A 25,071-nucleotide genomic window follows, 5' to 3' on the forward strand; every position below is an offset into this window, starting at 1 on the left:
TTTGTGAGCATTTAATTACATTTGCAGCGACATGTCGCTACTATTTTGCAAATGTGTTCGCATTATCTTCGTTACCATTTTTTATAGTGCTTTTTGAAAGTTGTTCGTGTGAGATGTCTTACTAGGCTTAAATCCCGAATAAAAATCGCCAACTTAGGTTTGGTATTCTATTCTGCTTTCGGAATAGCCGCTGAAATTGCTAATTGATTCGCGAGCGAAATTTGACAGCAATCAAATGTTTTTGTTCCCATTCCAAAACACGTTTTTTATCTGCACTTATTGTTTACTCTATTTTACATATTTTTCTCGAAAGAAGAATAGAATACCAACCCCTAATAAAGGGATTCAAAGCAAAAATCATCACGCGTCAAAGAACGAAATCAAGATTCACTTGTAAGGTGAAGTTATGGGAACAGCTGAGTGCAATTTTTTTTTATTTTTGTTTTGATTTCGAAGTAAATCTAATTGTAACACAGCTGTGAATTTTTCTCAAATCTTAAAAAGATGTTCCATTTGTTTCGATATTCCACACATTAGCAACAGTGTTATAATGATAAAAATATAAAACACATTAAAAAATATAACGACATTGGTTATTAATTGGCAAAGGGCTTTTGCTAATTAAGCGTAAAATAGAAAACAAATCTGCCGATATTCAATTAAATGTATTAACCACTCCAATGTATCTCATTAGAGTGACAAAAGAAATCGAAAAAAAAAACATTAGAGATATGTTGATAACTTCTGCTTTGACATTGCAGACAGAGAGTATCAAAACAGAGCCAACATCATAAAAATTAAATTCGAATGTAAACCAAGAGAGATAAAAAAAAATTAAAGTCTCCACATACTCTGTTTGATTTCTCCCATGCAGGGCTGCCAGATAATTTTTGAGTAAAATTAGCACTTTTAAGGCCGGTACTATATTCGTTTCGCGTTGAAACTTCATATAAAAAAAACCAACGGAAAAATTTGCCGAAATGTTTTCGTTTCATCATAACTTGTTTTTTCATCTGGGGAAAATTTATATTTCGGGACGCCCATTGAGAGCACAACCACAGTCGCTGTGCAACAAGCCATTTTCTTATGTAAAATAAATGCGATCGCCAAATTTCTAATTGTTACTGAGTGTTTGTTAGTGATAGTGATGTTGCTCACATGTTTTTACTCTGGGCGGAAAAAAATAAAGTGTTTGTGGATGCATAAGTAGGAAAGTATTTTTTAATACTTTTCATTTGTACAGAATTGCTTTTCCATTAGGTCTGATGCCCGTTTAACCATAGTGTCTCTGGAGTCGTTTCTATAAAACCCTACAACATATACTACTAAGAAGCTCTTCCCAGTTCTTCTGGTCGGGCTTAACGTAAGATTTTATAGCCGCTAGCATTGATCTGTTGACTCTCTCTAATGCGTTGGATTGGGGTGCGTGGACAGCGGTGTATGTATGTTGAATCCCATAACGTTTTAGCACATCCAGATGTATTTCGAAAGATTCCGATATGACCAGAAAATCGTCAAGATAGACGAAGACTTCCGCCCTGAGCTCCGGAGGTATCACTTTATCCATTAGGTGAGATATAGACTGCGGGGCATTGTATAGCCCAAATGGCATTACCTTAAAGTGACACAGCGGCCTCCCAGGTCTAAAGGAATCTGCCAAAAGGCATCCTTCTACATAGTATGCCGTCAATCTGAGACAAGGGATACGCATCTCCTACAGTTACAGAGTTTAACTTTCTACTTTGACGAAGCAGCCAGCAGTTTGGACTGTTGATTTCAATCTTCTGAAGGGTTGTTTAAAATATAAAAACTTCTTAACTGCCCCAGCGCTTCGCTTGTATCGAGAAGTCCCAACTTTTGAACTACAAATAAAGCAACCTCCGCATAAGGTCTAACGTCTGAAGGGTTATCTAGAATGGAACAAATAATTTTACGGCTCAAGCTCCGTACATTCTTTCAAAAAGGCGAAATGCGTTGACTTCTTACCGCACTCCTTATTAAAAATCCTAGCGCGAGCAATATCATACTCCATCACACGTACATGGAGAGGCTTAAAATAGAAAGGTTTTCTACTGCAAACATTATGGCATACGTTATCGATTAATTCTATTCGAAACTTCGAATAGCAATGTGCGAGTTTTGTCCTGCAACAATTTACCTATCATAAATAACAAATTTTTTTCAAGGAAAAGGTTCTGACTTTATCCAATTTTACTTTGGCTCTTGTTCTCCTTGTGCCTGCCCGAAAAAAAACAAATATCAAACAAGCACCGTTGGCTGTGCTAGAGGTGACGTAATAATCCACATATGTTTGCCCTCTTTCACACAAAAAAAACGTATAGTGTAAAAAAAACAGTTACATATTGTTTAAAACGTTTTTTATTTATTATTTTAATAGTAATAACTTTTTTTAACAATCACCATTTGCTTTGTTTAACTTTGAGATGGTAAAATATGCTCGGCGAGATCGATAACTTTTTGACAAATTACGATCGTAAGCCATGATCTAATTTGTACTTACGGAACGGAATTAATCTTCGAATAAAAAACCGCTTGGTGGTATTGGTGCATTCGATCTGGAGTTTTTCAATTGCACTTAGGGCAATTGGGTTTATATGTGTCAGCTGCACCACAGCACCACATAACAAAAAATGGTGGGATCAGAAACGCAATCTGAAAAACGATTTTCTTCCAGTTCCAACACACTAAAGTAAGGGCTGATATTTCATCGGAAGATATCTTTTGGATATCGTGAATTACGTTCTCATCTATTTCTATCTCCGAATTTCTCTTGCCCACTGGGGAAGGTCTAGACAATGCAACTCCATGCCTACGTCGCACATACTGCATGAAAAATTCACGCCGTCTGCAGGTGTCTCGTAAAAATTGCAAGGATCTAAATTCTATATTTAGAATCTCGTGCTGTATTTCAGGGAGAAGATTTCTTCGAAGCATTTCAACCAAAACGCTATCCGAAAGAGTGGTTTGAAGAAAACTATCAAATGATTCGTTTGGCTTCTGGTTCCTTTCCCTAATCAATTCACGTATGTCAATGTCTATGCGAGAATCCTAGTATTACTCTCTCAGAGACCTACACATATCGTTCCAACGAATGGATCTCACAGAGCGATGATAGCGCCAAAACCAATCATTCGCCTTCCCGTCAAACAGGGAACTGGCATTACCACATAAAATATCAAAGTTTCCCTGTAGTGTCTGTGCTGTTGAGGCCTCCACCCTATATATGAAATTATCAACCGTTTGGCTTCTGGTTCCTTTCCCTAATCAATTCACGTATGTCAATGTCTGTGCGAGAATCCTAGTATTACTCTCTCAGAGCCCTACACATATCATTCCAACGAATGGATCTCACAGAGCGATGATAGCGCCAAAACCAATCAGTCGCCTTCCAGTCAAACAGGGAACTGGCATTACCACATAAAATATCAAAGTTTCCCTGTAGTGTCTGTGCTGTGGAGGCCTCCACCCTATATATGAAATTATCAACCGATAATCCGTTCTGGCCGCCAATACATTTTAATTTCCTATTGGGAGCTACATTGTCTTGTTCAGGGTGAGGGGTTATATCAAACAATTCTCTAAATGTGGGACCTTCTTCAGCTGGAAATGTCTGCATCTGTTGAGATGGATTGCTAGACGAATTATTTGCCATCAGCCTGGACATACTTGCAGCAATATTAGTTTCAATAAGTTGGGTCATTTGCGAGGTAAGTGTAGAGACGAATTGGGGCTGTTGTGCGGAAAGTATGTTCGTAACTAATTCCTGAATCCTATCAGCAGATACCGTATCTGGGCTCGGTGCAGTCCTAGAGGCATTGGCAGCAGTCTCAGCAGCCCTAACATTCCCAGATGTATGCGCAGCATTTGCTGCTTCGACTGAGATCTCCTCATAACCTGAGAAGTATCTAAGGACTGAGCCTCAGCTCCAATTATCGCGTTGCAAATAGGACAAAAGGATCTGGTTTTAATACAAACATCACCAAAACAAGCTTTATGAAAGATGTGATTACAAGCTGTTCTCCGTAATTGTGTTTTCGAGGATATAGACTCACCACTCGCATTGCACTCGGTCACCTCCAGCAGTGGCAGTCTGGTCATAAACGTTAGTAGTCACTCTATGTAAATCACAAACTAAACAAGAAGTAATTCAAATATCAAAAGCGTAGTAAGACCAATTGATAAATAAGTATGACGCCTGAGTTCGAGGTACATCAGAAAATCTATGGTTTTACCCTCCTAATGCTGGCGACATTAGTGAAGTACTTTGCAATGTAAAAACTTCTCCCCCAAGAGGTGTCGCTCTGCGGCACGCCGTTCGGACTCGGCTATAAGAAGGAGGTCCATCATCTTTGAGCTTAAAATTGAATCGGACAGCACTCATTTATTTATGAGAAGATTGTTTTATACATATATACATATGATGGACCTCCTTCTTATAGCCGAGTCCGAACGGCGTGCCGCAGAGCGACACCTCTTGGGGGAGAAGTTTTTACATTGCAAAGTACTTCACTAAATATATATATATATTTATTTATATATATATATATTGTCAAGCTAAAAGGGGGAAAAACTACATTTTGCTAGCCAAAATTAATATGAAGTGATTTGTTTAAAGAAGTTTACTTGTCCATTAACGCTTTTCAAGATCAAAATATTTATACATTTATATTTAATTTGTAATATTATTACTACAAGCTTTATAAAACACTAATTTTGTTTGAAACAGAAACAAAGCAAAAAATAATATTTTTAACCAAATGGTTGTAATATCTGTTTGATTCTATAGCATTCAGGTGACTTCCAACTCAGAGAAAACACAGACCTCTAAGAAAAACACATATTTGAAAAAAAAGGGAGAAAGACATTACCACAAGACGGAATGGAAGCAAAACTTGCTTCTGTGGTCGGGGCCAGTTTCCGCCACCAGAATCTGCATTCCAATCAGAGTAAGAACGAAATTAGTAACATCTAAGAAGAGACTGAAGGGAGAGACTGATCCCCCGAAAATCGGTTTTGAAGAAATGACAAAAAATAATCGTGACCCTTCAAAATTCCAGACCATCGAAAGGAATTCTCTAAAAAAATCTAATAGAGGTTAAAATCAAAGAGAAAAAAGTTGGAAAAAGTGGTTTAGGAACCGAATCAAAAATAATTTATAATGTAGCATACAATGGTCTAGTTTGGAAGAAGATGGAATTAAGAGCATTTGGTAGAAGTTGGAGCACGTCAGCAATCGGCCTTATCACTCGTCGTATTGAGGTGGACTCATAACTTGTATGCCATTTCTTCAGTTACACAAAATTACTTTACTCTCGTGCTCTAGTCAAAAGAAAAACGAAATATATAGCAAATAGATAGGGGGTTATTTTGAGGCCTAGTACAATGTTAGACAGCTATGTCCGCAATGCCCACCCATCCAGATCACAGCTTTTTGCATTCGTAAGCTCATTCTGTTGTGATCCCTACTCCCAAAGTAGCTCGTCTACCCTATTGTACCATTCAACCATAAAAACTGTTCACTCGAAGCGAGACATTATCATATTATTATTTAACAAATTCGTCGTTTCCTTAAAATAGTTACTGGCTAATTTCATTTACAAATCTTAAAATAGAAGGGTAATTCAATATAATTTTCAAATAAAAATGACCGAAACATGCTGCAACTAAGTAACGACATTGGTTATTAATTAGCTAAGGGCTTATACTAATATATGTGATATTCATGTGATCTATGTACACGATATTCAATTAAATGCATTATTGAAATACATTAGAGTGACAAACGAAATCGAAAAAAAAACATTAGAGATACATATGTTGATAACTTCTGCTTTGAGATTGCAGACAGAGAGTATCAAAACAGAGCCAACATCATAAAAATCAAATTTGAATGTAAACCAAGAGAGAGAACAAAAAGAAGTAAACTCTCCACTTACTCAGTTTGATTGCTCCCATGACGAAAGGCTCATCGAAGAGAATAGCTGGAAAGTGCAGGCGGAAAAGAGATTGATGGTAGCTTCATTGGCTTGGCTGTTGGTATATTCTCTCATGAACAATGTTGCTTAGCACTGGGCAACAAATATATCTGCAACACACTCATCATTAATCGCTTATAGCTAGAACGCTTGTTTGCAATGATCCATCACCATTTAGCTAAGCACACAACCCACTATTTCTGTTTTGCACGATGTTTGTATGTTATGATTATGTATGTTCAGATGATTGTTTACCAGTTGTGTGTTTAACTACGCAGATGGCCATCAAATGTATAAAATGACCGAGAAATACCACTTTTACATATAGAAAACTTCATAATGGCAACCAAAAACTTTTATTGGCAAAACAATTGTTCAAAAAAGAAGGAAATTTAACATTTAGCTGATGTATAACCAAATACAAATTATGGAACTGCCAAATCATTGCAGGCACCACTTTACATTTAGGAGAGCATTACCAGACCTTTATGTCATGTCTACATTGAATCGTTTTGCTTATATAGTTTTGAAAAGCTACCGTTCACACTAGTTGAGATGTTTTGGAAATTGCATTCTTCATCCCTACAACACAAATGTTATAATACAATATTGTTAAGATTTATTGTCTTACTTCTGCTGCAAAATGTTGGTTGTTTTACAATTTTTTTAAGAAAAAAATTTGATTTTTATTATTTGACATTATTCAGGGCTGTGTTTATTTGACACAATTTAGGCATTTAATGGGCTCTCATGCGTTGAATAACTCATTCTTATTGCAAATGAGTCATTTTTCCCTTATAAATTAGAAAGAAAAACAATTAGTTTTCAGAGCATTTTAAAGGGACCACGTGTCGTTTGCTCAAAACAGCTTTGGTCTGAACAAAGTATTACATAGTCTTCTATCACGTGCGTAAGTGCTTGTGGGTAAACGTCGCCATGTGCGTTCTTGCGTTGAATTACATACCATGGCCCTTTTGCTGTATACGAATTTCTAAAAATCAGCTTATTAATGTTGTTTTCAACGTTAATTTCAATAAACATTTTCAACGTTTTTTAAAATGAATTTAATAAAAATAATTCATCAATTTTATAGACTACAAAACCATTTTATTGCTTAATTGTGCCCGCCAGATGCGTGCTTGCGTTTGGAGTGTAACCAAATATAATTTTTTGACAACCACACGTGGTACAAGAGGTAATGTCAACAACAACAACAACAACAAAAAATCCACCCCCAACCAAATGCCGTAAATTGAAATGTCAAAGTGGTTTTAGAAATAAACCTTGTTTTACAACTTATAGTCTGTAGATTTTTGTCAAATGTTTTTTATATATGTATTTTTATCATTGTAATACTGTTTTGGTGCTTATGTGTTGTTTTGTTGCTTATGGTAGAGAACAATGTTCTCATATACCAGGGCATTTGACATTTACATTTATTGTTAAATCAAAACAAAAATAACAACCAAATATTATATGGTGCAATCCGCCATGTTGTCATCTAGCTGATCGACGTTTTGGCAAACACACACACAAAGAAATTTGTGTGCGTGTGTGTATACATGAGCAGAGAAAATGCGAGAGAGAAGATATCAAAAGAGAGAATGCAAACGAAAATCCGTCATCTTAATACTGTTAAACTTGGCCGGCTGTTAGCAGCTGTTCACGTGAGACCACCTTTTTAAATCCGCCTTGACAACCATGCAAGCTCATACACACGTGAGAGCCCATATAACCCACTTTTACCATACGCGCTGCGTAATGCATCGGGCACATTCGTTACCGCTATGTCAAATTGCAACCGCTGTGCGTTAAAATTTAGCGTCGTAACATGTTGTTTATATTTCTTCCTTGCTTCATGTACCAAATATACAATAGAAGACATGTCGACTCCTAGGAAAAAAGGTTATAGTTACAATTCACCGTATTCCAAACCCGTGCAGCAGCAATATGCATCACAAAGTGATGAGTTTATTTCACTTGAGATGGGCGGAAAGGCAAGGAAGAGCGATGGGAATATAAATCAGAGATGGACCAACTCAAATTTTTTTGGTAGTCAGCAGAAACATTGGCGTACCCCTCGCAAGAATGATGGTGATGCACAAAAAAATAAAGTAAGGATAAAACCTGAACAAAAAACAATTAATTCATATACGTTTTCCATAGAATGAATTCTCTGGAAACATTTCATTATACATACATCCATCAATGACGGAAGATCCATGGCTTGATTTGATGAAACGTATAGAATCGATTGAAAAAAGCCAAATTTCAATGGAAACCGAAACGGAAAATGTCGGCGAGATTGATTAAGACAAAGGTTAAAAAAGGTAACATCTTCTAATTCGATATGTATTTTAATCTTATACTAAAAAGGCGTAAGAAAATTTTAAGCACTCGCTTGCCTGTAAAAAATGATCAAAACCTCCTTTTTTTAAATGAAAAATAAATGCAACATGACAATTTAATTGTAAACAATTATAGAAAATGATGACATGAGGATATGTCCACCTTACTACAACAAAATTCATAAGGTCGACGTCATTTAAGAGGGGGTAGTTATTTCACAGTTTTCTATGCTGATGCTTCTTCAAATACTTTTCCCATTCGCTGCTTAATCGATTGTATATATTCATTGCAGCACGAGCGTCTTCTACAGAGTTGTGCTCTCCCGTTTGTATCTCTTGTCCCAAGATAACCAAAGTAAGCCGCTTAAGACTAGGTGTACGTCCATTTGCAACTAAGCGGCAAAGAGGTTTATATCTGGCTGTATCGCGAATGTTTGAATAAGGATGTTTTATATGTAAAACTGCCAAGTCGTTTCGTATAGCATGGCCAACTAGTATTTTTCCTGTTGAAAATAATTGGAAAAACGTAAGGGAATTTAAACATGCATAATGGACGCACCACTTACCTTGTAGAAGTTGTATAACTTCTTCTTGCACTTGTCTAAAGTCTTCTCCGTTTTCAATATCGTGAGACCGAATCCCAGAAACACTCGTACGATAATCCGTAACAGATTCTCTTGGCTTGACAAATTTGTCAATTAGGACTTCTCCTCGTTTGTTTACTATTGACACTCTGGCTAACATATCTTCCTGTCCGTTCAAACCAATTCCAACCATTTCGCAATCCATAGCCACGTACTTGTTGAGCTGATTTGCTTTCCGTTTTTGACGAAGACGGGCAGCTTTGGACAAGGTGGGAGCTGAAGTACTCACTTGCTGTTTCTCTTCATTAACAGCATCATCTCCATTCGTATCTTCGTTTATTGTATCAGGATTTAAATTTTTTTGTAATTGGGTTTCCCAATTTTGACCCGCATTTTTGCGATTTACTGCTGTATGCAAAGCGCCGCTAGTAGGAGAAAGAAGCTTCATTGACTCCATTGATGTATTCAGATTTTCATTTGACCCCACAACGTTTGCCAAAATAAAACTCGCGTTTGTTTTTGCGGGTACCGTATGTCTCTTACGTCTCTTCTTTTTCTTTTTCGATTCTGTACAATCCGTATTTTCAGACATTGGAAAATAATTTTGTTGTATGTATATATGCTTTCGTAATTTACAATAAAATTAATTTTAAATATTGTTTTGATGGCTGTAAAAGCAACGTGACATAAATATGTTGACATTTAAAGACATTATTTGAACATGCCAGTTATTGCTTTTGTATAACAAACGTTAGTACAATACGTATTGACGTTTTGCTGCAGGTTTATAAAATATAAGCACGTTTATACTGCTCATGAAACACGTCATGGTACAAGAACTTAAGGGTATGATCATGCGAACAGCTGAGTACAATTTCTTTAATTTGACAAATTTCCTAATGTTAAACATTGATGTGTGTGCTTTCATGTGTATGTGTGTTGTTTACATGAAAAGAAAATAATTGAAAGACGAAATATTTATTGTATTTTTTTATTCAGATTTGGTTTTTGCAAATTAAATAGTTTCGAGACATTGAAAAGAGGCAAATTTATAGAAAGTGAAGTCATTAGCCTAACAACAAGGAAATCAACTATACATTCCTGTGGAAATGGTCGCACAAAATTCTTGGTACTTCTTAATTGATATTCCAGTTTTTATTTGCATTATCATGTGTAGCAGCCACAAGTTCGAACGATTTTTCGTTATAAACGTGTAAATTATAAATTCAAACGATAAAAATGTGAAAAATAAACTGATGCAATCTCCTATGGTGAGATGTAAAAATGACGTATCATGATATAATTACCAAGTGTGTACCGTAAACAACTGAGTAAAATTTTTTGTCCGCAAAGTGCACTATCTTTCAATGAGTTTTGGTTGTGTGTGTATTATAGTTAAGAACCATAACACATACAAGCAAAGAAAAAATGGCGCAAACTATTTAGTAACATACTAAAAATCAGAATTGCACTAATCACTGATTTTGACTAGTAGTACACTCAATATTTTGTTTTTGGGCAACTGCCACTACCTGAAAATGAATATATCTTGGTTGTTATTTACTCTGGTGAGAAAAAAAATTATTTTGCTGCGCCAATCGACCATTTTTTCTAATACTGACAAATGTTGACGTTTGTCAAAACTCAAAAGTAAACAAGATGTGCGCGCCGCAAAATAATACAGGAAAAAGCCAGAAAATAATAATTATTTGCGTAATGATTATTTTTTAAAAATATTTTCCATTAGGTCAGGTTAGTAGAAAAATTACTTAACGGCGGCGAACATTTCAATAAACTACAAACACAAAATTGTATTTTGCCCATTATTGTTAAATAACAACCTTTTAGAATCCCGTTGCCAATGATAATAAACAATAATTTTACTTGTTTTATGCCAAATAAAGGCTGGTACTACGTTTATTTTGGTGAAAATATTTCGAAAAATCGTTCTATTATTGGTTTGACAAGGTTACCACATTTGATTTTGTTGGCCAAAATGTTGCCAACGAATTTGTCAGCTGCTTACATGTATGTATACACAAAAATATGTGTGGATCTTACTGAAACTCATGCATGTTTTTGTAATTTTATCCAAAACACACCTCTCCGAAATTAATAAATAAAGAAACACACAACTATTTTAAAAGAAACGGATACAGCTTTTATTTGTAACAATAATAAGATTTTGTAGAATTTTCACTGGTATAAGTTAAAAAAGCACAACTTTCCAAAAGCCTTTGCCAGCATCTCCCACTTGTACCAAAGTAATGTTGTTGTAATTGAATGTCAAAAAGCACAACACGTTCTTTCACAATCGTTATTACGTGGTATAGGTTTATTGCAATAGCTTGTTATGACAGAAATATTTATTTTTTTATTTCAGAAGTATATTTATATACAAATACTTTCTTAATTATGCATCCACAAATACTTATTTTTTTCCACCCGAGTATGTACATGTAAGCAAGATCACACCTCACTAGCAAACACTTAGTTACAATTAGAAATTTCGCGATCGCGTTTATTTTAGATAAGAAAACGACTTCCTGTACAGCGAATGTTGTTGTGATCTTTTTGGGTGTCGTGAAATATAAATTTTCCCTAGATAAAAAAACAAGTTATAGCGAAATGAACACTTCTCATTAATATTTTTCGCTTATTTTTTTTATATGAAGTTTCACTGCACAAACCGAATATAATACCAACCTTAAGGCTGGTACTACGTTTTTTTTTTGGGGAAAAATTTCCCTAAATTGTTCTTTCGGTAGTTTGCCAAGGTTACCACATTTGATTTTTTTTGGGTTTCTTTGGCCAAAATGTTGCCATTTAGATACAAAAATTCATACGGCACCAACCAATTTATCAGCTGCTTACATACATGTTTACATTCAAATGTGTGAGTTTGGACCGCACTCAAATTCATATATGTTGTTGCAATTTCAATTAAAAACCTCGCCTTCGTAATTAATAAATAATGAAACACAAAACTTTTTAAAAAGAAACGGATTCTGATTTTATTTCTAAAAATAACTAGATTTTGTGGTATTTTTGTTATTATAAGTTAAATAAACACAAATTTCCAAAAGCCGTTGCCAGCATCTTCCACTTGTATTAAAAATAATGTTGTTGAATAGCAAGACCAACAGCACAACACTTTCACAATCTTTATTCAATCCCATGGCAGCCGGTTGTTCGTACCGGATTGACCCGATGGATTCCATCACAGGCAAGGACTGCCACCTCAGTGTACAACACTGCTACAACAACAATCTTTATTATTCCGTACAATAATTTGTTATGAAAGATACATTAATTTTTTTTTTATTTTAGAAATATATTTTTTTTTTTTTTTTTTTTTTTTGGACTTTAATCGAAATGGCAGAGTACGACTCTATATGCCAGGTTGTACTTCCGAAGTTGGTGTCCCCACCAACTGTAAATTAAAACACGTGTATTAAAAATACAGAATTAAAACCAATGTACAGTTATAACTGTACTGTGTATAACGATGACTAAGCATCGAATCCCGAAGCGTCCGCTTCAGACGAATTCTAAATGCAAAGTGTAGAAATATATTTAATTATATTTATATATTTATGCATAGTCTATTTTCCACCCCTAGTAAGTACATGTGAGCAAGATCACTAACACTAACAAACACTTAGTTACAATTAGAAGTTTGGCGATTGCGTTTATTTTACATAAGAAAACGACTTGTTGCGCAGCAACTGTGAATGTGCTCTTCTTGGGTGTCGTGAAATGTCAATTTTGACTAGATGAAAAAACAAGTTATAGCGAAACGAACACTTTTCATCAATATTTTCCCCTTATATTTTTTACATAGAGTTTCACCGCGAAAACCGAATATAAAGGGTGATTTTTTTGAGGTTAGGATTTTCATGCATTAGTATTTGACAGATCAGGTGGGATTTCAGACATGGTGTCAAAGAGAAAGATGCTCAGTATGCTTTGACATTTCATCATGAATAGACTTACTAACGAGCAACGCTTGCAAATCATTGAATTTTATTACCAAAATCAGTGTTCGGTTCGAAATGTGTTCATTCACCGTTACGTTGCGTCCAACAGCATCTTTGAAAAAATACGGTCCAATGATTCCACCAGCGTACAAACCACACCAAACAGTGCATTTTTCGGGATGCATGGGCAGTTCTTGAACGGCTTCTGGTTGCTCTTCACTCCAAATGCGGCAATTTTGCTTATTTACGTAGCCATTCAACCAGAAATGAGCCTCATCGCTGAACAAAATTTGTCAAAATTTCGAACCGAACACTGATTTTGGTAATAAAATTCAATGATTTGCAAGCGTTGCTCGTTAGTAAGTCTATTCATGATGAAATGTCAAAGCATACTGAGCATCTTTCTCTTTGACACCATGTCTGAAATCCCACGTGATCTGTCAAATACTAATGCATGAAAATCCTAACCTCAAAAAAATCACCCTTTATTACCAACCTTTAAGTCGTTTAAATTTAGTGACATCTGCCCACAATGTAGGCGGCTTAGTTATGCCGAACGCAAATGGGTTACCCAAACGCTAATGAATTTACAAATACTGCCATGGGACTTTGCTCAATGAAACGTCAAAATTAGCTGTGCTTTTAAAAAATCTTACTAGCCCCTGGGCTACTCAAAAATTATTCATTACACTAAACGTCATATTTGCCTAGAGTGAACCCTGGATAGAAATGCTCATCAAATGACGTGTGTGTTTTGTTCTCATTAGTTGTGAAAGGTGACATTTTGTTCCCTTATCACCTTTCAGCTTTTCCCTCTCATCCACAAAATCAAGTTGCATTGCCTTTGTTTTGAAAGGTGAAAAACGTGAAAATAAATTAATAAAAACCGAAGAAAGGAAAGTGAAATTGTTTGAATTACCCCCTACCGAGAAAGTGTTTATATATTTTGCTAGCTTCATGAACCAAATCTAATAAATAGACTATAAACGAAGCTCCACAAAGTATAGCTGATGCCTCGTATTATGCTAAACAAATAAATACATTTACAAGTCGCAGCAAAAAATGCCTGACAATCCAGCAGCTCCTAAGTCATTCCCATATCCACCTATTTGGAAAGATGAGGCTCGAGTACAAGTTTTGCTGGCACCTTTTAGAGAGCGGGATGTAAATCCGGAAAACTACGACTCAAAAATGAAGTTCTGGAAGGACATTATAGTAGAATATTGTTTATTTAGAGGTAAAACGTATTTTTGCAAGCAGGAACTGCAGCAGACGTTTGCATTGGGGAGAAATAGAATTCCCGCGTGTTTGGATACCGTATTTGATGAATTGACAAGGCTAGGACTAATTCGTTCACGTAACGATTATGAAAGTGACCCCCTCAACAGTTGGTCCGGTTGGGCCGTCAACAAATTTTGGAGAACGCCGCTTAATAAGGTGAAAAACGTATTTTTAGCATCCTCCCTCGTTGAGAAAGATCTGGAAGAATTTGTTCATTTGGAAGTTATAAAAGTAAATTTTATAGATTATTTTATGCTTTCGATCTATAATTAAAATTAAATGTAGAAATATTGCAGCGATTTGCAAGTGTTGTTCGAAAAACCACCTTATCCGGGGACTTTGCACCACTATGGAGAACTTAAAGACAGAGTTGCTGCAGTCATTAACTTGTCCGAAGGTTCATTTCATATGTGTCTAGAGACTTTAAATGTTTTACAAAAAATAGGTTTGAGTCGTACCGAGGGCACTGATGGAAGCAATCTCACCATACATTTGGTGAAGATACCATGTAGGTTTGTAACACTGTTGAGAGAGACGATATATATATATATTCTTTTTATTAATTTACAGCGAAATCAGAATCTGCAATAATAATTACGGAAAGTGACCATGCAATTCATAATCTGCTGGTCACCAAACAGGTTCTCCTCAAGCAGCTTGAGAGTATAGAAAAAGAGATTTTGGAAAACGAGGAAAAAGCTCGACTCTATGTAAGAGACAATAAACGAATGTTGGCAAAAACCTATCTTCGCAAAAAACATTTGCTTGAGAAAAATCATGGTAATTTAAAGCATCGGATTTGGTATTGGGTTTAACCACCAAATTTATTATTTTAGAAAAGCGAAGCAATGCCTTACACAACATTGAAGTGCTTATTTCGAATGTGGATGATGCTAAAAGCAATGGAATTGTTTTGGAAGCATATAAATACGGTTCGAAGGCTTTGCAAGATGCTCTGACAAAGTCAAATCTCACTTTTGACAACGTAGAGGAAGTTGTTTCGGATGTACGTGAAACTGTTGAAATGAGTAATGAATTGCAAGATTCCTTGGGAAACATTAAATTTAACGAATCGACATCCATCGATGATAACGATGATGAACTTGAGCGTGAACTAAGAGAACTTCTTGGTCAGCCGTCAGAGATGGCTTCCCCAAAAGCAAAGAATGAAGGCAACAATAACTATATGACAGATGGACAAGTATCCCATAAAGTTGAGATAAGTGATGCTGAATTAATTGCCATGTTGGACGCATTAGATGTCGAAAACAGCTCTCCCTCTCACGATGCATCGTCTACTACTACTAACGTTTACAGGGAGCATGCTAATTAGTTGACTTTAATACTTACTATGCCATATTTAAAATATATATATATTTTTTTTTTAATAAAACCGCTTGAGTTTTTTTTATAAATTTGTCGAATTGTTATGCTCTGCTTTTATTGAATTTATGTGGCTTTGTGTTCGTTGAGATCATTAAACCAAATACAAATGTGACGGTATAATGGGAAATTTAATTTTTGGCTTGTAATTGTTTATAAAATGCTTGTCGGCAAACAGAATTAGTGGTTTTATGCTACGGCAATTCTAGTGAGCCACAATAAATTTTCCATAATGTGATCCGTAAGGCCGAATTTATATAGTCACTGAACCCATGTTTAGTTTTATTTATTCATGCAATATTATATAAACTAAATTCACAAAATATTAATGAAAAGGTGCCGGGCTACGTAGACCATATGCAACTGTCGTAGAACCAGGGAAGTAGTCATATGTACAAAAATTAACAAATAAAATTTGAATCGAAATGGGAAAAGACAAATATATGCATAAGTTCAGTTGCCTTGTTAATTATACATTACGATATTAGGAAATACGAAAAGCTAGAATGAAGTCGTAAGAAAATGAAAGGACTCGGATAGTATGGTATCTTAATATTAAATGTTACTAATACTGTGAACCCGAAGTGATGCATGTAAAAGCGACAGTTTGTCAGCTCTGGAACAATCCAGTATAACTGTAATGTTCTCATTGGTCTTTGAGGAAGGGCAATGCATTAAAATATGACCCACGGAGAGAATCTCATCGCATAAAACACGTCTAACTGGGTCAGAACCATCATAATAGTGCTGAGTATTGAAGAAGGCTGTCCCAACTCTGAGCCGGGCGAGGAGAATGCAGTCAGATCTGCTAAGACTGCAACAATTTCCAGGTCGAAAAGTCGCTGGGTTAACCCTTCGAAAGAAAGACGTCGACCGTTCTCAGCTGATGATATCTTTAAGTCTCCTAAGTGCTCTAAAAGGAGCCAAAAGTGCAAAAGGATGACAAGGTGGGTCGGAAAAATCAGAACACCAAGGTTGTCGGTGCAGACCAATGCCCTGTCCCCGTGGCTCGCTGCAAACTCGGCGGCAAATATGCCAGTAAAATTCGGTAATCTCGATGCAATCAGAGTCTCAAAATCGGACGCCGAGGACTTCCTTAAGACCGAAAAAGACGTGTGGATTCCATCGAGAGAGCCATCAATGAAATAAGAAACTTCAAGGTCGTGAGCAGGAAACCTCTGCAAAGAGGGCTCGAAACCCTGCAGAGTCGAAGGTGTCCATCCTATGCGCACTCAAGGTGTCATCGAAGGGTCTAGAAGGTAAACTTATATCATACTTAGAAAAAAGCAAAATATTATCAATCGAAGTTCGTCCCCTACGAGCAACAGAATCAATGCGGTCCCAGAAGATCCCATGCAATCCATCGGATGGCAAGGTTATGGATCTGGAGGCCAAATTCATAGAGTATTTCTTCAAAAAAGAGAAAAAGTCCAAGAATCTACCGTCAATCCTTAATGCCTCGACAGGAGTGGATCGCTAAAGACCAGTCGACGTACGAAAATACTCATTGATGGAAACGTTCAGAGCTGAAATGTTGGCATTTGTACTCCAACCAAAAATTGTAATGGCGTGGGAGAGCGTCCCTGAAGTCAAGGCCCTACCAGCATCGACGGCGGTATCCAAATGAGATCCCTTCGACCTAGAACAGATCAACTTCATCAGGTTGTTAATCTTGGAGTGTTTCGATCTCAAAAACTTGATATGCCTATCCCATAGTAAGTTCCTAGAAAAAATTCCACCAAGAACCCTCATCTCACTCGTCACCGCAACAGTACAGTCCCATAGGGAAATGGAGACCGCATGACAATTCCTCCCTCTGCATATATGAAGGATTTCTGTTTCATTGGCAGGAATAACCGCGCCCGAAGAAGTCGCCCAGTCAACACTTTTTCAATTCGACGATTATGCCCAATAAACCCACACGGTCAAAGGCCTTCTCCAGGTCCTGTGATATAACAAGAGAATGTCTGCCCTCCGCAAGGTTATTCCGAAGGGCCTTCTCCAGTCCATGACACAAGGTGTGAACGCATGTTGGTGCCCAGCAAGGATCGGAGAAAATACCAAGAGACGAGCATGAAAATCTTCCCAAGAACCTTCGACAGAACTGGAAACAATGAGACCGGCCTGTAACCATTCAAGCGGCCGGGATTTTTGCCCAGTTTGGGGATGGGGCAGAGAACTGCAATTTTCAGCTGTGTGGAAAAATACCTGACCCTAAAATATCATTATAGAGATTACATAACCTAACTTTGAGAGGAAAAGCTAAGTTCCTGATCATCGAATATGTAATCCTGTCGAGCGAGGGTGTTGAGCCTTTCAAAGAAGAAAGAATCTAATATGTTTGCAGGGAATCAATGTTCAGTTGGTGTTTAGAATCAACAACAAACTGATCAAAAGATGCGTCCGAACTCAAAGAACTCCAGTGATGGGCAAATTCATCAGCAATCCTCTGTGGATGATGGACTGTCCGCCCGCGAGGTTCCAAGTATGGTCACTCGCTGCCATAGATACCATAATGAAAATGATTAAAAGAAAAACTAATTGAAAATCTAAGATTATGTAAAAGGAGATTGAGGCTATAAATATACGATTAAGTATTTAAGAGTCGTATGTTGAATTCGGTGATGTTTTTCTGAAGGTGTTGGGAGATATAAGCACATTCAGGTTGGGAAATTTCGTAAGTACGTAAATGAAGCTGCAAATGGATACAGCAACAGATATTTCCATCATATCGGAATCAACTTGGGAACAAATTGGTAAACCAGAAGCTCATACCACCACAGACAGCGCTAGTGATGCTAACACCAACAGCATCAAACTTCTGGCCAAGTTCAACGTAGACGTCGATATCAACAACACCACAAAGTCTTTGCAATGCTACATCATGAACGTTGATCAACTCAACATCATGGGTATCCATTGAATACAAGCATTTGGACTTTGGGACAAGCCAATATCGACGACAAGATAAAAGTCAAAATTCAATTACTGCCCAAGGCAAGGGAAATTTTCTTTCAAAACGTCCAGTACCGTATGCGGCGAGAATTGAAATTGAAAATAAACTAGACAGACTATAGAAGACAAACATAATCACACCTGTGGACTCACCAATAGTAGTGAACAAGCGGAACGGAAAGATACGAATTTGCGCAGATTACTCAACTGGTCTGAATTCGATCGTAGAGCCTAATTAATATCCATTACCTACCCTAGAGGAAATACTTTCGGATTGCCACAACGCTTCTATTTGCTTGATAGTTCAAGTGGAGGTTGAAGACGATAGTAAGGAGCTTCTTACTATTAACACCCACAAGGGTCTGTATGGATTCGATCGTTTGACCTCAGGCATCAAATCAGCACCAGGGGCATTCCAGTGAATAACGGATGAACTTTGCAAAGGCATTGAAGACGCAAAAGCATACATCGACGACATCATGCTAGCCAGTATTCATTTTCTGATCACATTACTAATCTCAATCTGCTTATTATTGACAAAGAGGTAATTCAACCAGATTCCAACAAAATCAGCGCCATACAAAACTTGACAGTACCCCAGAATATCGCAGAAGTTCGAAGTTTATTAGGTTCCATCAACCATTACGGTAAATTTGTTAACAACATGAGAAATTTACGCAAGCCCCTTGATGACTTACTCAAGAAAGACCAAAAGTTTCAATGGACTCCAAATTGTCAGAAATCATTGTACGAGTTCAAGAAGATTCTTTCATCGCCTATTCTTTTAACTCATTATAACCCGGACTTACCAATACATTTTGCAGCCGACGCTTTTTCGCATGGTATTGATGCGGTAATTTATCACACATTCCCCACCGGTGACATAATTCATCACATTTCAAGATCTCTGACACCGGCAGAGAGGAACTATAGCCAAATAGAAAGGAAGGTTTAGCTCTAATCTTCGCAGTACAACAGTTCCACAAGATGTTATTTAGGCGCAAGTTTTCTTGCACACTGATCATAAGCCCCTATTAACGATCTTCGGCTAAAAAAAAAGGAATTCCGGTAAACCGACTTTCACGTTGGGCTTTGATCCTTTTGGCATACGACTTTGACATCACATACACCAACACCAAAGACTTTGGTCATGCAGACGTTTTATACAGACTCATCAGTGACCATGAGAAACCATCTGATGACTACATCGTGGCCTCCGTGTCACTCGAGGAAGACGTACGACATGAACTGTCTGCGAGTATGGCAGCAATTCCAGTTTCGTTCGAGATGATAGCCAGCACTACAGTCAAAGACGACGATATTAAGGAATATGTTCGAAAATGTCAGAATTTTAAAAAAGCAGCAAAAACCCCTGTAAAGACAAATCTTTGCTCTTTGCCAATAACTTCTCGCGATTATGCCGGTCCCGTCAAGAACAAATACTTCATGCTACATCGATTCATATTCAAAATATCCATCGATATATGTCATTCACAACCATAAGGATACTTACCGAATATTGTGCTTTGTTCGGTAAACCAGAACAAATTGTTTCAGACAATGGCACCCAGTTTTGCTCTGAACAATTTCAATCATGGTGCAAGGAAAGAGCGATCATTCATACAAGAACAGTAAGATTTCACCCCAGCTCTAATGGACAAGCAGAAAGTTTCGTCGATACGCTTAAACGCGCATTAAAAAAGTTCGAAGGGGAAGAAACTTCCAAAGCGCTTCAAACGTTCTTAGAAGTATATCGTTCAACGCGAAAATGAGAACTATCTTTGGTACTATTTTGAAACCAGCTCGAAGCACACAGAAATTCAATGAACAAATGGAGAAGGACTACAGCAAAAATCACGGTACACATCGTAGATCTTTCAACCACGTAGATCTGGTCTACGCCAAAAACTTCAAAGGCAACAAAAGCTCCCGGAGAAGTCATCGAAAGAATTGGTAAGGTAGTCTACAATATATTAATCGATGTAGGAAACAGAAAAATACTCGTTAGAGCACACGCCGATCAACTGCGTTCAAGAGATGCCGATACATCCAACAAAGAAACCTCTTCATCAGTATTACCACTGGACCTTCTACTGTAAGGATTCGACATATCACCTATGCAGCCAAATGAAGATTTTGCTACACCAACGTATAGTTTCCAGAAGAAAACCTGTAGACCCAATAAGGCGCTACCCGCTTTATATTTCAGAAGGGTGATGTTAGGGGGTAGAACTACAAACAGAAAGCATGCAATGTGCAACGGCGACAACATGAGGCGACAGAAGAATGAGACGCATTTATATTGCAACCGCCTTGCACAAGCGTCACTTAATTTTTGCTATTCCTTTTTCTACTTTCATAAGGTAAGGTAGTATTTTGCGTAACAATCAGCTTAAGTGATACATATATACATTTTTCATTAATTAGTTATTAGAAATAAGAGTGTTTTATTCAACATAAAAGCACAACGAAGACAAAAATAAAAAAATTGTACTCAGCTGTTCCCATGATCTCACCTTATAAGTGCATCATGTGTTCTACATTTTTGAGCACGTTTCGTATGTATCCAATTCCTTCATTTATGTAAACATATCTTTGAATTTTCTGTTTTGCACTCCTAAAATTTTGAGTAGTATTTAATTCCTTATTTATTTTTTAAGAGAAGTTTCAATGGTAACTTTTATTATATGTACTATAAATTATTTTTGGTAATATTAGTTAAATTTATGTGATTAACTATTTTTGAGTAGTATTTAATTCCTGATTTATTTTTAAGAAAACTTTAATTAATTGTTAATTTTGTAGTTTTTTAGTCATATATGGTCTAACGACTTGACTAATAAGTGAGCAAGTTAAATTAATATTGCCCACTAAAATTTTTTTACCTTCTACAAGCTCACTTTTTGCACTATTTTCTTGTTGTTGCTGCGGCTGCTTGTTGACATTAAAAATGCAGGGTGCAGCTAAAGTCAATTGTGTTGCCATTAGGTGCCGCATTTGCTCAAGATGGCTTTATGCATCTTGTGCCAAACTTTCTGATGAGGATCTAATTGCATTGAAGGAAATTAAAGTCTGCATTTATATATCTCCCTAACCCTATGAACCAGTCTATCAGACACAGCTTGTAATTCAATCGGGGATACATCATCAGGTCGGGTGAAACATCATCAAAGGATTTTCGGTTCAGGCACAATTTTTTTAACAACCTCCTACGAATGCATACCAGTGACAACCTCTTCTGGCGCCATGTCGTCCATTGGAGAATTCCCCGGGAAATGTGTATCAACGAGTAGTGTTTCCTCACTAGACATTGTCCATACATTCTCTGACATTGGAAACCGGACCATAGTCTTACTTTACTTTAATTGGCTATGACAGAATATTTGTTCCACTAGCCGAACGTAGAATAGCGTTCCAAGCGTCTCAATCTTCTGCGCTCATTCTAAAATCTCTGACACCAAGTTTCGAGGTGTCTCCCACCACTTGATCTTTCCATGGGGCTTTTGGTCTTCCCGGTTTGCGTGTACCACCGTGTTTACCTTCAAAATACTTCTTTATTGAAGTTTCTTCATCCATTCTGACAACATGACCTAGCCAACGCAGCCGTTGTACTTTAATGCGTGTAACTATCGTCGTCATACAGCTCGTGGTTCATACGTCGCCTATAATCTACGTTAACGCAAACTGCTACATATATTACGAAGAATCTTTCTCTCAAATACTCCAAGCACTGCCTTATCTGCTTTCACAAGTACCCATGCTTCAGAACCATATAACAGCACGGGTAGTATCAGTATCTTGTAAAGTGTAGTCTTCGTCTGTCGAGAGGTGGCCTTGTTTTTAAACTGCTTACATAGTCCAAAGTATCATCTGTTTGCCAGTATTATTCTTCGCTTAATCTCAAAACTGGTGTCATTCGTTTCGGTTACGGCACTGTTACTGACTGTCTCAAAGTTGTGGTTCCCAACTTTCTCCATTTTCTTTATCTGCTCGGTTGTGTAAGGCTTTTTGGGAGTTGAAACCATCCATTTCGTCTTATCTCCATTTACTACCAGATCCATTTTCACTTAATCTCTTTCGATTCTTTCAAAGGCTGCAGTTACTACTTCCGGTGACCGACCTATGATATCGATGTCATCGGCATAGGCGAGTAGCATGTGTTCTCTTGTGATTAGTGCCATATCTATTCACATCTGCATCTCGTATAATCTTCTCCAGCAGGATATTAAAGCGATCACACGATAGGCTGTCTCCTTGTCTGAAACCTCTTTTGGTATTAAATGGTTCGGAGAGATTCTTTCCCATTCTTACTGAGGAACGCGTATCAGCAAGTGCCATCCTCCAGAGTCTTATTAATTTTGCAGGGATACCAAACTCAGACATGGCTTGAAATACCTTTGAACGTAAAAGAGTATCGAAGGCGGCTTTGTAGTAAACAAAGAGATGGTAGGTGTTAATTTGTCCTTCTCGGGTCTTTCCAGGATTTGGCGCAGTGTGAATATCTGGTCTAGGGTGGATTTACCAGGTCTAAAGCCGCATTGATAGGGCCCAACTATCTCATTGACTTTAGGTTTTAATCTTTCACACAGTACGCTCGAGAGTATCTTGTATGTGATGGGGTGGAGACTTATTCCTCTGTAGTTGACACATTCCGTCTTGTCTCCTTTCTTGTGTGCGGGACATAGTATGCTGAGGTTGCAATCATCGGGTATGCGTTCTACTAGCCAGATTGCGCAGGTAAGCTGATGCATGCGCTTTATCAGCGTGTCGCCTCCGATTTTAAATAGTTCAGCGGGTAACCCGTCGGCTCCTGCTGCCTTGTTGATCTTTAGTCGGGTTACTGCTACTTGGACCTCATTCTGACTAGGAGGTAAACATTCTATACCATCATCAGGGATTGGTTCTGCGGTATCATCTTCGCCGCCAACATCGGACACTAGCAGTTGGGTAAAATGTTCTTTCCATATCCTCAGCATGTTTTCTATGACAGTAACCAGATTTCCTTCTTTGTCTCTGCAGGAGGATGTGCCTACACCAAAGCCATCGGTTTGATATTTTATTCTTTGGTAGAATTTCCGGACTTCATTCTGACTTCTGTACATTTCAATTCGCTCACACTCACGACTTTCCATTTCCTTTTTCTTTCTGCGGAATAAACTTTCCTTTCTCTCATTTCTCCCGATACCTCTCCTTCACCATTCTTAGCCACTTCATCATTTCTGACGGTTGGTATTCGTTGTTGTTGGCATATTTTCTAGTGACCTTAGTAACTCTCTACCATTCTGGAAGTTCATAGCCAAAAGTGTTATTGTCATCATTCAGCTCATTGATGACGTATGACACAATCGACAGTTCGCCAGCACTTCCTTTCTTAACAAAGTAACCGTGAAAAATTTATGTTTTAAACTGTGAAAAACGAATATCGTACCCAAAGAGCGTAAGAAAGGACAAGAGCTGGCGTTAGAGGGCAATACGGGATGACGAGTGACAAAATTTAAAGACACAACATATTTGAATTGCTTACGATATTTCGTTTTTCCTTTATTCCAACTTTCGGTTGCAAAGAAACAAAGCAAAATACGAAAAAATGTTCGAAGGAATGCCCGAATCAAAACAGAATAACCCGAAAATGTTGCAACCCTCAATGTGAATCCAATTGGAATACAATAAAAATGTTGTGTCTTTAACGCGAGTTATTTTACGGTAAGGGGAAGACAAAGCATCTTGTATTAGATCTTATATTCTTTGATTTGTGTTGTGCTTTCCTTAACCCCTTTGCAAAACACCAATTCTAGCATACAATTTATTCGCTCTTGCACTCCCTTGAGTATCGTGGATACACACCAAAGAATGATAGAGTGTATGGATCAAAGAGTATAAGATCTAATACAAGAGAGGGTTTCTGCTTTGTCTTCCCCGTACCGTAAAATAACTCGCGTTAAAGACACAACATTTTTATTGTATTCCAATTGGAGTCACATTGAAGGTTGCAACATTTTCGGGTTATTCTGTTTTGATTCGGGCATTCGTTCGAACATTTTTTCGTATTTTGCTTTGTTTCTTTGCAACCGAAAGTTGGAATAAAGGAAAAACGAAATATCGTAAGCAATTCAAATATGTTGTGTCTTTTAATTTTGTCACTCGTCATCCCGTATTGCCCTCTAACGCCAGCTCTTGTTCTTTCTTACGCTCTTTGGTATGGATTTGGATACCACAATAATATTTGGGTTCAGTGAGAATGGATGCTAAGTGTATTCTGCCTGTCCTGCCGACATTTTCTATCGTGCGAGTCACTAAATCTGCACTCAAGAAAGTTAAAAACAATCTCAGGCGATATCATTTTTTACTCTAATTAGTGTCTCGATACGGGAGAAAACGTGCCACATGGCGATATATACCCATGATTGACTACATAGGGACTAAACAAAGTTTAAAAATCGATTATCAACGTCAAGGACGTCTTCTCCGCTCTGCCCTTAAGGCATACATGTTGTAACCTTGAGGTATGCCTGAAGTTCTCCGACGTCAGACCCTCACAAGTCTT

At 37.3% G+C, this 25,071-nt stretch overlaps 3 protein-coding genes and 1 long non-coding RNA gene across 4 annotated transcripts; 2 read left to right on the forward strand and 2 right to left on the reverse strand.

Moving 5' to 3' along the window:
* Nucleotides 1-6,321: 6,321 nt before the first annotated feature.
* On the reverse strand, nucleotides 6,322-7,103 carry LOC106096167 (uncharacterized). Its single transcript, XR_001222868.2, has 2 exons — nucleotides 6,628-7,103; nucleotides 6,322-6,578 (listed from the first exon to the last, which is right to left on the reverse strand). It is a non-coding gene; the product is annotated as an uncharacterized LOC106096167 (long non-coding RNA).
* Nucleotides 7,104-7,765: 662 nt separating this feature from the next.
* On the forward strand, nucleotides 7,766-8,464 carry LOC106096140 (uncharacterized). The gene is made up of 2 exons (XM_013263730.2): nucleotides 7,766-8,110; nucleotides 8,163-8,464. Exons 1-2 carry the CDS (start codon nucleotides 7,784-7,786, stop codon nucleotides 8,307-8,309), a joined length of 474 nt encoding a protein of 157 aa, XP_013119184.1. The 5' UTR covers nucleotides 7,766-7,783; the 3' UTR covers nucleotides 8,310-8,464.
* On the reverse strand, nucleotides 8,318-9,629 carry LOC106096207 (uncharacterized). The gene is made up of 2 exons (XM_013263849.2): nucleotides 8,911-9,629; nucleotides 8,318-8,847 (listed from the first exon to the last, which is right to left on the reverse strand). The coding sequence occupies exons 1-2, from the start codon at nucleotides 9,518-9,520 to the stop codon at nucleotides 8,561-8,563; spliced, it is 897 nt and encodes a 298-aa protein (XP_013119303.1). The 5' UTR covers nucleotides 9,521-9,629; the 3' UTR covers nucleotides 8,318-8,560.
* A 3,896-nt stretch (nucleotides 9,630-13,525) lies between these two features.
* LOC106096198 (charged multivesicular body protein 7) lies at nucleotides 13,526-15,604 on the forward strand. The gene is made up of 4 exons (XM_013263832.2): nucleotides 13,526-14,420; nucleotides 14,475-14,697; nucleotides 14,760-14,969; nucleotides 15,026-15,604. The coding sequence occupies exons 1-4, from the start codon at nucleotides 13,971-13,973 to the stop codon at nucleotides 15,520-15,522; spliced, it is 1,380 nt and encodes a 459-aa protein (XP_013119286.2). The 5' UTR covers nucleotides 13,526-13,970; the 3' UTR covers nucleotides 15,523-15,604.
* Nucleotides 15,605-25,071: the final 9,467 nt, after the last annotated feature.

Source organism: Stomoxys calcitrans, chromosome 1 (assembly GCF_963082655.1).
Source record: "Stomoxys calcitrans chromosome 1, idStoCalc2.1, whole genome shotgun sequence".
Classification (NCBI taxonomy): domain Eukaryota; kingdom Metazoa; phylum Arthropoda; class Insecta; order Diptera; family Muscidae; genus Stomoxys; species Stomoxys calcitrans.

Excerpts from the sequence above, each read along its gene's own strand:
- LOC106096140 (XM_013263730.2), top strand. The coding sequence starts at position 7,784 with ATGTCAAATTGCAACCGCTGTGCGTTAAAATTTAGCGTCGTAACATGT. Across the intron at positions 8,111-8,162 it reads GTGATGCACAAAAAAATAAA|AATGAATTCTCTGGAAACAT; the intron begins GTAAGGATAAAA and ends CGTTTTCCATAG.
- LOC106096207 (XM_013263849.2), bottom strand. The coding sequence starts at position 9,520 with ATGTCTGAAAATACGGATTGTACAGAATCGAAAAAGAAAAAGAAGAGA. Across the intron at positions 8,848-8,910 it reads AGTTATACAACTTCTACAAG|GAAAAATACTAGTTGGCCAT; the intron begins GTAAGTGGTGCG and ends TATTTTCAACAG.
- LOC106096198 (XM_013263832.2), top strand. The coding sequence starts at position 13,971 with ATGCCTGACAATCCAGCAGCTCCTAAGTCATTCCCATATCCACCTATT. Across the intron at positions 14,421-14,474 it reads TTCATTTGGAAGTTATAAAA|AAATATTGCAGCGATTTGCA; the intron begins GTAAATTTTATA and ends AATTAAATGTAG. Across the intron at positions 14,970-15,025 it reads TTTGCTTGAGAAAAATCATG|AAAAGCGAAGCAATGCCTTA; the intron begins GTAATTTAAAGC and ends TTATTATTTTAG.